This window comes from Hypanus sabinus, chromosome 21 (genome assembly GCF_030144855.1).
Source record: "Hypanus sabinus isolate sHypSab1 chromosome 21, sHypSab1.hap1, whole genome shotgun sequence".
Classification (NCBI taxonomy): Eukaryota; Metazoa; Chordata; class Chondrichthyes; order Myliobatiformes; family Dasyatidae; genus Hypanus; species Hypanus sabinus.
Genome location: NC_082726.1, coordinates 18,862,530 through 18,875,348, shown reverse-complemented (window position 1 = coordinate 18,875,348; position 12,819 = coordinate 18,862,530). Strand labels below are relative to the sequence as shown.

The 12,819-nt window shown below is 44.9% G+C and overlaps 1 protein-coding gene across 3 annotated transcripts in view; it reads left to right on the top strand.

Annotated features, from left to right (window-relative positions):
* Nucleotides 1-12,819, top strand: part of sv2 (synaptic vesicle glycoprotein 2) — a 99,918-nt gene that overhangs the window by 36,605 nt on the left and 50,494 nt on the right. For all 3 annotated transcript variants that reach the window (XM_059946084.1, XM_059946086.1, XM_059946085.1), the window contains one exon: nucleotides 1,805-1,967. In XM_059946084.1, coding sequence (XP_059802067.1) covers nucleotides 1,805-1,967 — 163 coding nt within the window. The remainder of the gene's footprint in view (nucleotides 1-1,804; nucleotides 1,968-12,819) is intronic.

The following is a 12,819-nucleotide window of genomic DNA, read 5'->3' as shown; positions in this document are numbered from 1 at the left end:
TTGTATCATTTTCATTATTTATAATTGGTGATTGTAAATACAGTGTCTCTGTGCATTATTACATGCACTCATTAGGTTTTAGGTGCTGCTGTTAGCAATCTACTCATGATTACTCTTATGGCAAAGATACATTTGATTTCTAAGGGATCAGACCACTAAACATACCTTTACCTCCCCCCACCTCCACTTTCCACAGGGATCACTCCCTCTGTGATTCCCTTGTCTAGTTGTCCCTCCCTTCCAGGCACCTACCCCTACAAGCGGGCTAAGTGCTACACATGCCCATACACCACCTCCCTCACTTCGTTTCAGAGTCCTGAACAATCCTTCCGGGTGAGGCAACGCTTGCGAATCTGCTGGGGTCGTCTGTTGTGTCTGGCCCCCCCCGATGTGGCCTCCTCTACATCGGTGAGACCCAGCGTACGTTGGGGGGACCGCTTCGTTGAGCACCTCCGTACCATCCACCACATGCGGGACTTCCCGGTGACAAAACATTTTAATGCTGATTCCCGTTCCGACATGTCAGTCCATGGCCTCCTCTTGTGCCAAGATGAGGCCACCCTCAGGGTGGAGGAGCAACACCTTGTATTCTGTCTGGGTACCCTCCAACCTGTTGGCATGAATATCAATTTCTGCTTCTGGTGAACAAATTCCACCCATTCCCCACTCTGACCTTTTACTACTTTTGACCTGCCTATTTCTCCCCCTGGGTCCTCTTCTCTTCCTATCAGATTCTTTCTTCTCCAGCCCATGACCTTACCCACCCACCTGGCTTCACCTGCCAACTGGCCTGTTTTCCCTCCTCCCACCTTTTTATTCTCAGCCTGAAACTTTGACCGTTTACTCTTTTCCATAGATGCTGCCTGACCTGCTGAGTTCCTCCAGCATTTTGTACGTGTTGCTGTGTTTTCTGATGTTATAAATCTCCAGCTTGAGACTAACTTTCAAGTTAGCATCAATATGGATAGACAGTCGGGTGAAAGCGGTTGGAGTATTCTGTCAACACAAGGTACACTGCAGATGCTGTGGTCAAATCAAGACGTACAAAAATGCTGGATGAACTCAGCAGGTCGGGCAGCATCCCTAGAAAGAAGCAGTCACCGTTTTGGGTTGAGACCCTTCGTCAGGACTGGAGTATTCTTAAGAGTGACTTTAGTGATTAGTCAGCTGTTCACCTTGTTACTCCAGCTGCCACACTAAATTGGGATTGGCCAATGCAAAGTAAAATAGGCAAGGCAGCAGGTAGTAGCCTGGCATTATGTGATGGCATGTGGGTGTCTGGGCTTATCAGCACAATTTATTACTTTGCTTACCTCTTTAGGTTTTAAATCCTAATCCTCTTTCGCACATTAACCCACTGACCACCCCCCCCCCCCCAGTTCATAACTATCTTCCTCTGATGGGACAAATTGAGTGCATGGATGATATTTACTGTGTTGTCTATTGAGACCACAAAAGGCTGTATTCAAATATTGCACCCAAGCATATAATCTAAACTTATGCCTACTCTTGGAATGGCATCCCACCTAAAGGTAGCCATATCTATCACTACGATGTCAGCTTAGTGAGCATCAGAGGTCCTGATTGGAAAGACCAGGCTTGCGATTTTCAATTATAACCAAGAGCAAGGAAAGGATTACTGGATCATTTAGCCCATCTGCTGCTTGTTGGATCTTGCTGCGTACAAACTTGCATTCACGGTGTGCTTCAAAATTGAATGTGAAGCACTACAGGGTAAAGATACAAGCCTCAAACAGTATGTTGTACCCAGGCTTACAACAAGTATTTCTCCCCATCTATGCAGGTATGATGATCGGGGGCTACATGTGGGGGGCCCTCGCGGACCTGAAAGGTCGCCAGAGAATTCTTGTGCTCTCGTTAACAGTGAATGGGGTTTGTGGAGCTGCATCAAGTCTGGCACCTAATTACTGGACGTTTCTAGTGTTGCGATTCTTTAGTGGAATTGGGTGAGTAATGGGCCAGGCTCCTGCTTTTCTCTCGCCTGCCTTGGGCCTGCCACTTTCTGTAGCTTCCTGGAGGTGCTTCTTCTTGGGCGGTCCCTTCAGCATCAAGATTGACTGGCTTCTAATCTGGTTGCGTGGGTCTGGAGGAAGCTGGTTGGTTTAAAGTGGAAATCACAGACTCTTCCACAGATGGGGCAGAATGTGTCTGATGGGACTGGTGGGTAGTTTATGAGGTGATATACACCTCTATGTTCCCCAGATCTTGGCCTTGAGATTCTCAGTGCCATCCCAAATGTTGCTCCTCTTCCCTGAGTGGTCATGTGCCTTAGAGGCAGTGGAGATCTTCCTTTTCCTCAGCGGGTTTAAGCACACACTTGAGACTTATTCCCTGTCCAAGGTGATCGCACACAGTGTGCGGAATAGTGAGTCTGTATTGGGAGAGTGTTGTAAAGGACAGGACTAATTGTCACATGCACAAGTACATGTATTATACACAGAGACAATAAAAAAAACACTTGCAGCAAAAACTGGGAATAACCAGGGCTTCACTGTTGGAGATGTTCTCCTTGTGAGGTTGTGATTTTGCAAGGTTTTGTGGAGACAATGATGGGCTTTATCCAACATGTGTGGTAGTCCAAGTTTCAGAAGGGCTGAGGTCACAGCTGCCTTGTAGACTGCTAGTTTCCTGCCAGATCTGCATGCTTGATCTACAAAAATTCTTTTACTCAAAGCTAGTATACTGAAGATGGTGTATCAATCTTCGCTGAGAGGTGGCTCCCCAGATTTGGGAAGTGAGCAATCTTTTCCAAGATTTTGTAATTGGAGACTAGTGTGGCAGAGATGTTGGAGGACTTTAGGCTTACAGGTGTCCATCCTTGGAGTGCTGAAGCAGAGAGAACCAGTTACTGCTGCACGAGGGATCATGTAGAAGCTCTTTTTTCTTCTGCTCCCTTACAACCCATGTTCCAAAGCTGAATTTGAAGTTACATACCTCAGAGTCCCTGCCTAACCCCACTTCGAGGAGATCTTGGGTGGCAGTTCCACTTGTGTTTTATTCCCCCCTCCTGGCCATCCTTGGCACATTCTGGTGTGCTCCTGGCACAAGGTGGACGTTGACTGGGGAAAGGTAGTGTGGTGGGAATGGCAGGGAAGCGGAAGGTTGGGATAAGCGGGGAGGAATGTGGAGAGTGGCATTAATGCCCTCATCCTTGTAAGGTATGGAACTGTGCAAAGCAACACAAGTGAGAATTGATGTAATGTCTTTGAACAAAGGAGAAGATAAGACTTAGGATCTTCTGATGGAAGCCTTTTCAATAGTATCTTCCAAAAGTGAATCAACCAAATAGTTGGAAAGAAGAAGTGGTGTGAGACAGAGAGGACAGCAGTGCGGGCAGCTAGGTATAATAGGCCGATCACCGCCGTGTGTGCAACTTTATTTCTGGTACTTAGCAAAGAGGAATTGTTTATTAGTTAAGGGGATCCCTGCAGAGAATAATATAACATGCAGTAATTGCATATTGTTTGAAATTGGGGATACTTAACCAAAAGCCAGAGAGAAATGATGAAGGTGTAAAAGTCTCTTAAGTGGCTTGGCTGTGGTGTTTGGGGAAGCTACAACAAAGGCTGTGATACAGGCAGACACTGGCTAGCAGTTAGAGAACTAAAACAAGCATTCCCTTTAATATCCAAAACTGCACAGGAAAAGCAATCCTACCACAGTGAAATTAAAGGTGGTGTAAAATCTGAGGAAGAGACATGTAAAGTTAGCAGAAGTAGCAGCAAGCCTGAAGGTTTAGAGAGATTTAAGAGTTCAGCAAAAGATGATTGAAAAACTAGTGAGAAACATGAGCTTTGTTAGGTATTGAGAAAAGGAAGAGACAAACAAAGGTAAATTGGATACTGTTAGATCTGGAGATACTTCCTTCTTTATATTTGTTTAGTTAGAACAGTTGAGATGTCAGGCAGGATGGTTGAATGCTCTTCTTGCGAGATGTGGGAAGGCAGGGAGACCTTCAGTGTCCCTGACGGCTGCCACTGCGAGAAGTGCATCCAGCTGCAGCTTCTAACAGTCTGCGCTAAGGAGCTGGAGCTGGAACTGGATGAACTCCGGATCATTCAGGAGGCTGAAGAGGTGATGGTCACACCCAAGCTGCAGGATCCAGGAAACTGGGTGACAGTCAGGAAGGGGAAAGGGGTTAAACAGTCAGTGCAGAGTAACTCTGTGACTATCCCCCTCAATTCACCACTTTGGATGTTGTTGAGGGAGGGGATGAACCTAGCAGAGGAAATTCACACCGTCAGGTCTTGGGCACTGAGTTTGGCTCTGATACAGAAGGGAAGGGAACAGAAGAGGTGAGCTGTGATGATGGGGGTTCGTTAGTTAGGGGAACAGAAAGGAGGTTCTGTGGATGAGAATGGGATTCCCAGATGTTCTATTGCCTCCCGGGTGCCAGGGTCCGGGACATCTCAGATTGAGTCCTCAGCATTCTGAAGTGGGAGGGTGAACAGCCAGAGGTCATGGTCCATGTAGATACCAATGATATGGGTAGGAGGAGTGACGAGGTTCTGCATAGGGAGTTGGGTTCGAAGCTAAAGGGCAGAACTTCCAAGGTTGTGAAACTTGCAGATCCTAAACAGATTCTGCAAGAATACTGGGGCTGGAGGTCAATGTGAGGAAAACCAAAGGTTTTTACTCTGAGTACAAGAGCAAGACCTACCTCTATAATACGAAGAAGGAATGGAACCTGGAAGGCAAAGACATCCAGTTCATCCCACTGGTGAGATGGAAAAGTACCTCAGGGCGAAGGTCGATCCATGGTGCGGAGTCAGAGACGGTAATTGGAAAGAAAAACTGGATTTGTGGTTCCAAGGGCTGAAAGCAGCAAAGCTAAAGCTGCTGCAAAAGATTAAGCTTATGAGAACGTTTATGATTCCACGAATCCACCTGTGCCACATGCTAGTGAGGCCAGAAATAGGAAAATTATATATTTTAACATGTGGGTAAGGAGTTGGTGTAGGAGGGAGGGCAGAAGGTTTTATGATCATTGGGCTTTCTTCCAGGGAAGATAGGACCTGTACAGAAGAGACAGTTTGCACCTGAACTGGAAGGGGACTAATATCCTAGTGGGAAGGTTTAATAGTGCTGCACAGTGGATGTGGCGGGGGGGGGGGGTTAAACTAGAGTTGCTGGGGGTGGGAGCCAGAGTGCCAGAACAAATAGTGGAGACATATTGTTAAGACCTTAGGCAAAGTCAGGAATCATGGCGGGACTAATGTTCTAAGCTGTGTATATTTCAATGCAAGAAGTATCATAGGAAAGACTGATGAGCTTGGGATGGATCAGCATGTGGAATTGTGATATTGTAGCCATTAGTGAGACTTGGTTGCAAGAGGGGCAGGGCTGGCCACTCCATATCCTGGGGTTCCGTTGTTTTAGATGTGACAGAGTGGGATGGATTAAATGGGGTGGCGTAACTAGTCGGAAAATATCATGGCGATGTCAGTCAGGACAGACTGGAGAACTCCTTTAGTGAGGCATTATGGGTGGAACTAAGAACGGTATGACCATGTTACTGGGACTATATTACAGACCACACAACAGTTCGCGGGATTTAGAGGAACACATCTGTAGAGAGATCGCAGACTGTTGCAAGAAACTTAAGATTGTTCTAGAAGATGATTTTTAACTTTCCACGTATTGTCTTGGATTCCCACCATATTGTAAAAGGATGAGATGGGATAGAATTTGTCAAATGAGTTCAGGAAAGTTTTTTAAAAGTTTGAAGGACAGAGTGTGCAATACTTGATCTGCTATTAGGGACCGAGATGGGGCAGGTCACAGAAGTTTGTATAGGGGAACGCTTTGCAGTCAGTGATCACAGTGACATTAGTTTCAAAGTAAATATGCAAAAAGATAGGTCTGGTTTGCAGGTTGAGAGTCTAAATTGGAGAAAGGCCAGTTTTGATGCTACCAGAAAGGATCTGGCAAGTGTGGTTAGGGACAGGCTGTTTTCTGGCAAAGGTGTATTTGGTAAGTGGGAGGCCTTCAAAGTGAAATTTTGAGAATACAAAACTTGTATGTGCCTATCAGAATAAAAGGTAAAGATAACCAGGTACAGGTAACCTTGATTTTCAAGAGACATTGTGGCCCCGGTTAAGAAAAAAATAGGAAGTGCATAGCAAGTGTAGGCAAGTAGAAACAAATGGGGTGTTTGTGGACTACAAGAAATGCAAGAGAACAATTAAGAAAGAAATCAGGAGGGCTAAAAGAAGGCATGAGGTTTCTCTAGCAGACAAGGTGAAGGAGAATTCCAAGGGATTATACAGATATGTTAAGAGCAAAAGGATTGCAAGGGACAAAATTGGTCCTCTGGAAGACCAGAATGGGAATCCATGTGTGGAGCCAAAACAGACGGGGGAGAGCTTAAATGAATTTTGTGCATCGGTATTTACTCAGGAGATGGACACAGAGTCTATAGAAGTGAAGCAAAGCAGCATCAACTTCGTGGGCCCTATACAGATTATAGAGGAGGAGGTGTTTGCTGTCCTGAGGCATATTAGGATGGATAAATCCCTCGAGTCTGACAAGGTGTTCCCTCGGACTTTGTGGGAGGCAAGTGCAGAAGTTGCTGAAGCCCTAGCAGGGATACTTAAATCATCATTAGCAACAAGTGAGGTACCATAGGCTGGTGAGCCTGATACCAGTATCAGGAAAGTATTCTAAGGGACTGGGTATGAGTATTTGGATAAACATGTATTGATTAAGGATAGTCAACATGGCTTCATGTGTGGTAGGTCATGGCTAGCTAATCTTACAGAGTGTTTTGAGGAAGTTACCAGGAAAGTTGATGAAGACAAGGCAGTGGATGTTGTCTACATGGATTTTACCAAGGCATTTGACAAGGTTCTGCATGAAGGTTGGTCTGGAATGTTTAGTCACTTGGCATTCAAGATGAGGTAGTAAAATGGATTAGACATTGGCTTTGTAGGAGAAGCCATTAGAGTCGTAGTAGGTGGCTGCTTCTCTGACAGGAGGCTGTGTCTAGTGGAGTGCTGCAGGGATCAGTGATGGGCCCATTGTTGTTTATCCTCTGTATCAATGATCTGGATTATAATGTGGTTAACTGGATCAGCAAAGTTGCAGATAACACCAAGACTGGGGATACAGTGGACAGTGAGAAAGACTCCTAGCTTGCAGCGGAATCTGGACCAGCTGGAAAATGGCAGATGGAATTGAATACAGACAAGTGTGAGGTGTTACACTTCGGTAGGACCAACCAGGGTACGTCTTACACGGTGAACGGTCGGGCACTGACGAGTGTGGTAGAACAAAGGGATCTGGGAATACAGGTCCATAATTTATTGAAAGTGGAGTCACATGTAGATAGGCTTGTAAAGAAAGCTTTTGACACATTGGCCTTTGTAAATACAAGTATTGAGTAAGAACATAAGAGCATAAGAAATAGTATCAGGATTAGGTCATCTGGCCTGTCGAGTCTGCTCCGCCATTCAATAAGATCAAGGCTGATCTGGCCATGGACTCATCTCCACCTACATGCCTTTTCCCTCATAACTCTTAACTTCCCTACTATGCAAAAATCTATCCAATCTTGTCTTAAGTATATTTACTGAGGTAGTCTCCATTGCTTCATTGGGCAGAGAATTCCACAGATTCACCACTCTCTGGCACAAGCAGTTCCTCCTCATCTCCATCCTAAATCTCCCCCCAGCCGAATCTTGAGGCTATTTCTAGTCTCACCTATCAGTGGAAACAACTTTCCTGCCTCTTTCTTATCTATCCCTTTCATAACTTTCTGTTTCCTCTCATTCTTATGAATTACAGTGACTACAGTCCCAGGTGACTCAATCTCTCCTCATAGTCTAACCCCCTCATCTCTGGAATCAACCTGGTGAACCTCCTTTGCACCGCCTCCAAAGCCAGTATATCCTTCCTCAAGTAAGGAGACCAGAACTGCACGCAGTACTCCAGGTGCGGCCTCACCAGTACCCTGTATAGTTGCAGCATAACCTCCCTGCTCTTAAGTTCAGTCCCTCTAGCAATGAAGGCCAATATTCTATTTGCCTTTTTGATAGCCCACTGCACCTGCAAATCAACCTTTTGTGATTCGTGCACAAGCACACTCTCTGCACATTCCTCTGCATAGCAGCATGTTGCAATTTCTTCCTATTTAAATAATAATCTCTCTGCCGTTTTTCCTTTCAAAGTGGATGACCTCACATTTACCAGCATTGTACTCCATCTGCCAGGCCCTTGCCCACTCACTTAACCTATCTATATCTCTCCATATCTTCTGCACTATTTGCTTTTCCGTTCAGTTTAGTATCATCAGCAAACTGAGATACAGTACACTTGATCCCCTCTTCCAGATCATTAATGTACATTGTGAACAGTTGTGGGCTTTGATAGAGGTATAGATGGGGTAAGTGCAAGCAGGCTTTTTCCACTAAAGTTGGGTGAGACTAGAACTAGATATCATGAGTTAAGGGTGAAAGGTGAAAAGTTTAAGGGGATAATGAGGGGAAACGTCTTCACTCTGGGGGTGGTTGAGAGTGTAGAATGAGCTGCTAGAGAAAGTGGTGCCTGTGAGCTCTATTTCAACACTTAAGAGAAGTTTCAGTAGGTTCATAGATAGTAGGGGTATGGAGGCCTCTGGTCCCAGTGCGGGTCGATGGGAGTTGGCAGTTTAAATGGTTCATTACAGACAAGATGGGCCAAAGGGCCTGTTTCTGTGTTGTACTTTACTATGATGATGTTCATTTTAACCCTGGGGAAAAAGAATACTGACAGTCTTCTTGATGTATGCTTCTCATAATCTTTAATGTACTTCTGACGGGTTTCCTCTTGGCCTCCACCTCTCCAGAGAAAACAACCCAAGTATGTCCACCCTCTCCTTGTGTCACGTGTCCCTCCTTGATATAGTCTAAGTACTCTGAGTGATGAATTGTTTATAACCTGAGGCAACTCCCTTTTATGGTTCCTGAAGGTTTGAGTCTTTATAATCTGTTCCTTTTTTAACCAATAAACTTAGGGTGGGAATTCAAAATGGGAGTCAAATCTCGTAATTGGTGTTCAGCAGGTTTGGTTATGAAATGCATATCAGATCGTTCAAGTCCTTTTTAATTCCCCCTGAGAAAGTATAAATGGAGTTTCTTGAGGAAAGTCATTTCACATATTAAACATCGTACAGCTTGTTAACAGAATGAGAATAGTGGGTTTTGTTAAAGAATAGTGGTTTACTGTTTCCTGTTATTATCTTGCCATGTGTATCTCCTCTTGCCAGGTCTTTCACTGTATGGTGCTCTTTCCCCAGTCTCCCTTTATACACACTCTCCTCACCAGACATTGATGCCTGGAGATTCCTGGTATAAAGATTTGGATTTAAGCCTATAGTGCATCTACCTAGTACATTTCAAATTTGTCTGTGTGAAACATCTGTGTACCAGTGATGATCCAGAGGCTGAACCTCATGAGTAATAGTTAACTTTTAACTTAAAACAAAGTTGTGATTTTAAGAAGTGATTTTTGTGATTTTTGCAGGGGTCAAACCAATAAGAGAAAAGATCAAGGGGTGGGGGTGGGGAAGCAGGGAGGGGATAGGCAGGAGAGGTGAAGAAGGAATGTAAGGGGAAAGCACTATGGGTTGTAGAAGGCAGAATCATGAAAGAGGTGATAGGCAGCTGGAGGAGGAGGCAGAGTGAAACTGGGATGGGGGAAGGGAGAAGGAGGGAATTACCGGAAGTTGGAGAATTTGATGTTCATGCCAAGGGGCTGGAGACTACCCAGACGGTATATGAGGTGTTGTAGACTCCAACCTGAGTTTGGCCTCATCATGGCAGTAGAGGAGGCCATGTATGGACATATCCGAATGGGAATTTGAAGCAGAGTTGAAGTGGGTGGCAACCGGGAGATCTGTTGTGGCGGACGGAGTGGAGGCCCTCGACGAAGCGGTCCCCCAGTCTGCATCGGGTCTCGCCGATGTAGAGGAGACCGCACTGGGAGCACCGGATGCAATAGGTGACCCCAACAGACTCACAAGTGAAGTGTTGCCTCACCTGGAAGGACTGTCTGGGGCCCTGATTGGTGGTAAGAGAGGAGGTGTAGGGACAGGTGTAGCACTTACACTTGCAGGGATAAGTGCCAGGTGGGAAATCTGTGGGCAGGGACATTGTGGACCAGGGAGTTGTGGAGGGAACGATCCCTGTGGAAAGCGGAGAGGGTTAGAGGGAAAGATGTGCTTAGTGGTGGGGTCCTGTTGAAGGTGGCAGAAGTTGCAGAGGATAATATGCTGGATCTGGAGTTCCAAAACGTTGACAGCTCGTTTCCACGGATGCTGCCCGACCCGTTGAGCTCCTCCCGCATGTTGTACGTGTTCCTGAGATTCTTTCTCTGCGGGCATACTTAGCAAATCTATAGAACTGTAAACATCAGGAACTGTTAACAATAAACAAACTGTGCAAATGTAGATATAAATAAATAGCAAGAAATAACGAGCATGAAATAACAATAAAACCGAGTGTAAATTTCCAGTCTCTCTTGTACCTGCCTGAATCTTGTCACTCTTCCTCTGTGCTGCTTTGGCATTGCGGTGGCCCACCATGGTCGCACGATCAAGTACCTGTCCATGTTGATCCCATTGCAACCTCTTTATGTGTAGCCTGCTATGAAGAAGAGCTGGTAATGAGATTAATATGGAAAGGCGTTCATATGCTAGTACAGATGGTGCTTAAATGTTGTGACAGTACTTCCAAACTGGCACAGCTTCAGCAGCCAGACCTTAAACTTACCTCCTGGCAGTGTGGAGGATCAGAGGGATCTTAGGGTCCGAGTCCAAAGGACACTCAAAGCTGCTGCGCAGGTTGACTCTGTGGTTAAGAAGGCATACGGTGCATTGGCCTTCATCAGTCGTAGGATTGAGTTTAAGAGCCGAGAAGTAATGTTACAGCTATATAGGACTTGTCACCTTCTGGCTAAAGAAATTCCTCATCATCTACTTTCTAAATGGACATCCCTCTATTCTGAGTCTGTGTCCTCTTGTTCTAGACTTCCCCCCACGATAGCAAACATCCTCTCCACATCCACTCAATCCTTTCAGCAATTGATAGGTTTCAATGAGATCCCACCCCCCCATTCTTCTAAATTCCAGCAAGTAAAGGCCCAGAGCCATCAATTACTTCTCAGACGATAAACCTTTAGTTTCCAGAATCATTTCTGTGAACTTCCTTTGCACCCTCTCCAATGTCAGCAAATTCTTTCTTAATTAAGGGGCCAAACCTGTTCTCAGTACTGTATTCCGTGAGGCCTCACCAGTGCCTTAAAAAGCCTCAACATTACATCCTTTCATATTCTAGTCCTCCAGAAATGAATGCTAACATTGCATTTGCCTTCCTCTTCACTGACTCAACCTGCAAATTAACCTTTAGGGAATCCTGCACGACAAATAGTCGTTGCCTATATAGTTATAGAAATCTACAGGCCCTCTGGCCCACTGAGTCTACACCATTTTGCATTAATCCTACATTATTACAGGCCATAAACTTGCCACTGTGCAAAGTTTAGATGGAATTTAAACTTGATGTTGTTACGTATTCAGGCAACAATAAATATATGAGTTAGGCAAGGGTTTATATAACAAATAACACATTTATTAAACACTGAAAACAAACCCCCCAAAAGTAAACAAACACTAACGTAACTGGAAATCAGCTGCTGTGCGGCAGCTTAAACAGTCCTTAAAGCGATGTTGCAAGAACAGTTCTTTAAAGTAGTGTTGCCAAAAGTTCAAAAATGCTCGCAGTCCATTTAAAAGGAGAGACTTTTTAAGACGATTTAAATTCTTTTTCACCTCGTTTTGCTTTGATCCCCGACATCGAACTTCTCCCACGAAGAGTTTATGAAACGAAACGAAACGGCTTAAAGGCACTGACCTTTCCTTTATCACACTGTCCTCAATCGTTTCTGCTATCCCGCAGAGATTAACACAAGAACAGTCAACGAATTCCTTCCGAATAAGGATTAAACAAGGTCGAACCTGTTTCACCATCGAAAATCGATTCTCCTCGATCTTTAACTCCTGAACTCCGATCTTCACTCTCCCCTGATTCTCAACTAGCAGTATTGTAAAAAAAAACTGCTGGCAATGACCTTTTAAACTTTAGGCATTAGATAAAAACTTCATCCTTCAACTAAACTGCGTCCTCACATTAAATCACGCAGTGGCATGAAGTCAACATGGCAAGTCCCGCCACGAACTGCCACTCCTCAAAGGGAGGGGGTCCCCCTTTAATACCCTGTTTAAAAAAAACCTGTCACATGATCTCTACTGGCGGGAAAATGACATCACTCCACCATCACAAGACCATTACCTCAAGTCCAGTATAGCTTCAACCCCAGTCACGTGACAAGGGTACCACTGTCATGTGTCACGAGTACGTAACAATGTAAAAGACCATATGTCTCGTCTACTAAAGCAGATGTTCAGAATCTTTTGCCTTACGAGTTATAGAGTAACACATCTTGGGAGAAGATCATCCTATTTTATTCTCCCCACATTTTCATCAACCCCTCCAGATTCTCCAGATTCTACCACTCATCCACACACAAGGTGCAATTTACACCGGCCAGCTAACCTACCAGCCTATTGCACATCTTTGGAATTTTGGAAGAAACTACAGAACTGGGGGTAGGGTCCCATACAGTCACAAGGTCAATGTGCCAACTCCATGCAGAGAATAGCAGTGGTCAGGATTCAATCAAGATCTCTGTCACTGGGAGTGGGTGCACTGTCAACATTTTTCTCAACCTCAAGATATTCCAGTGCATATTACAGCCCGTACT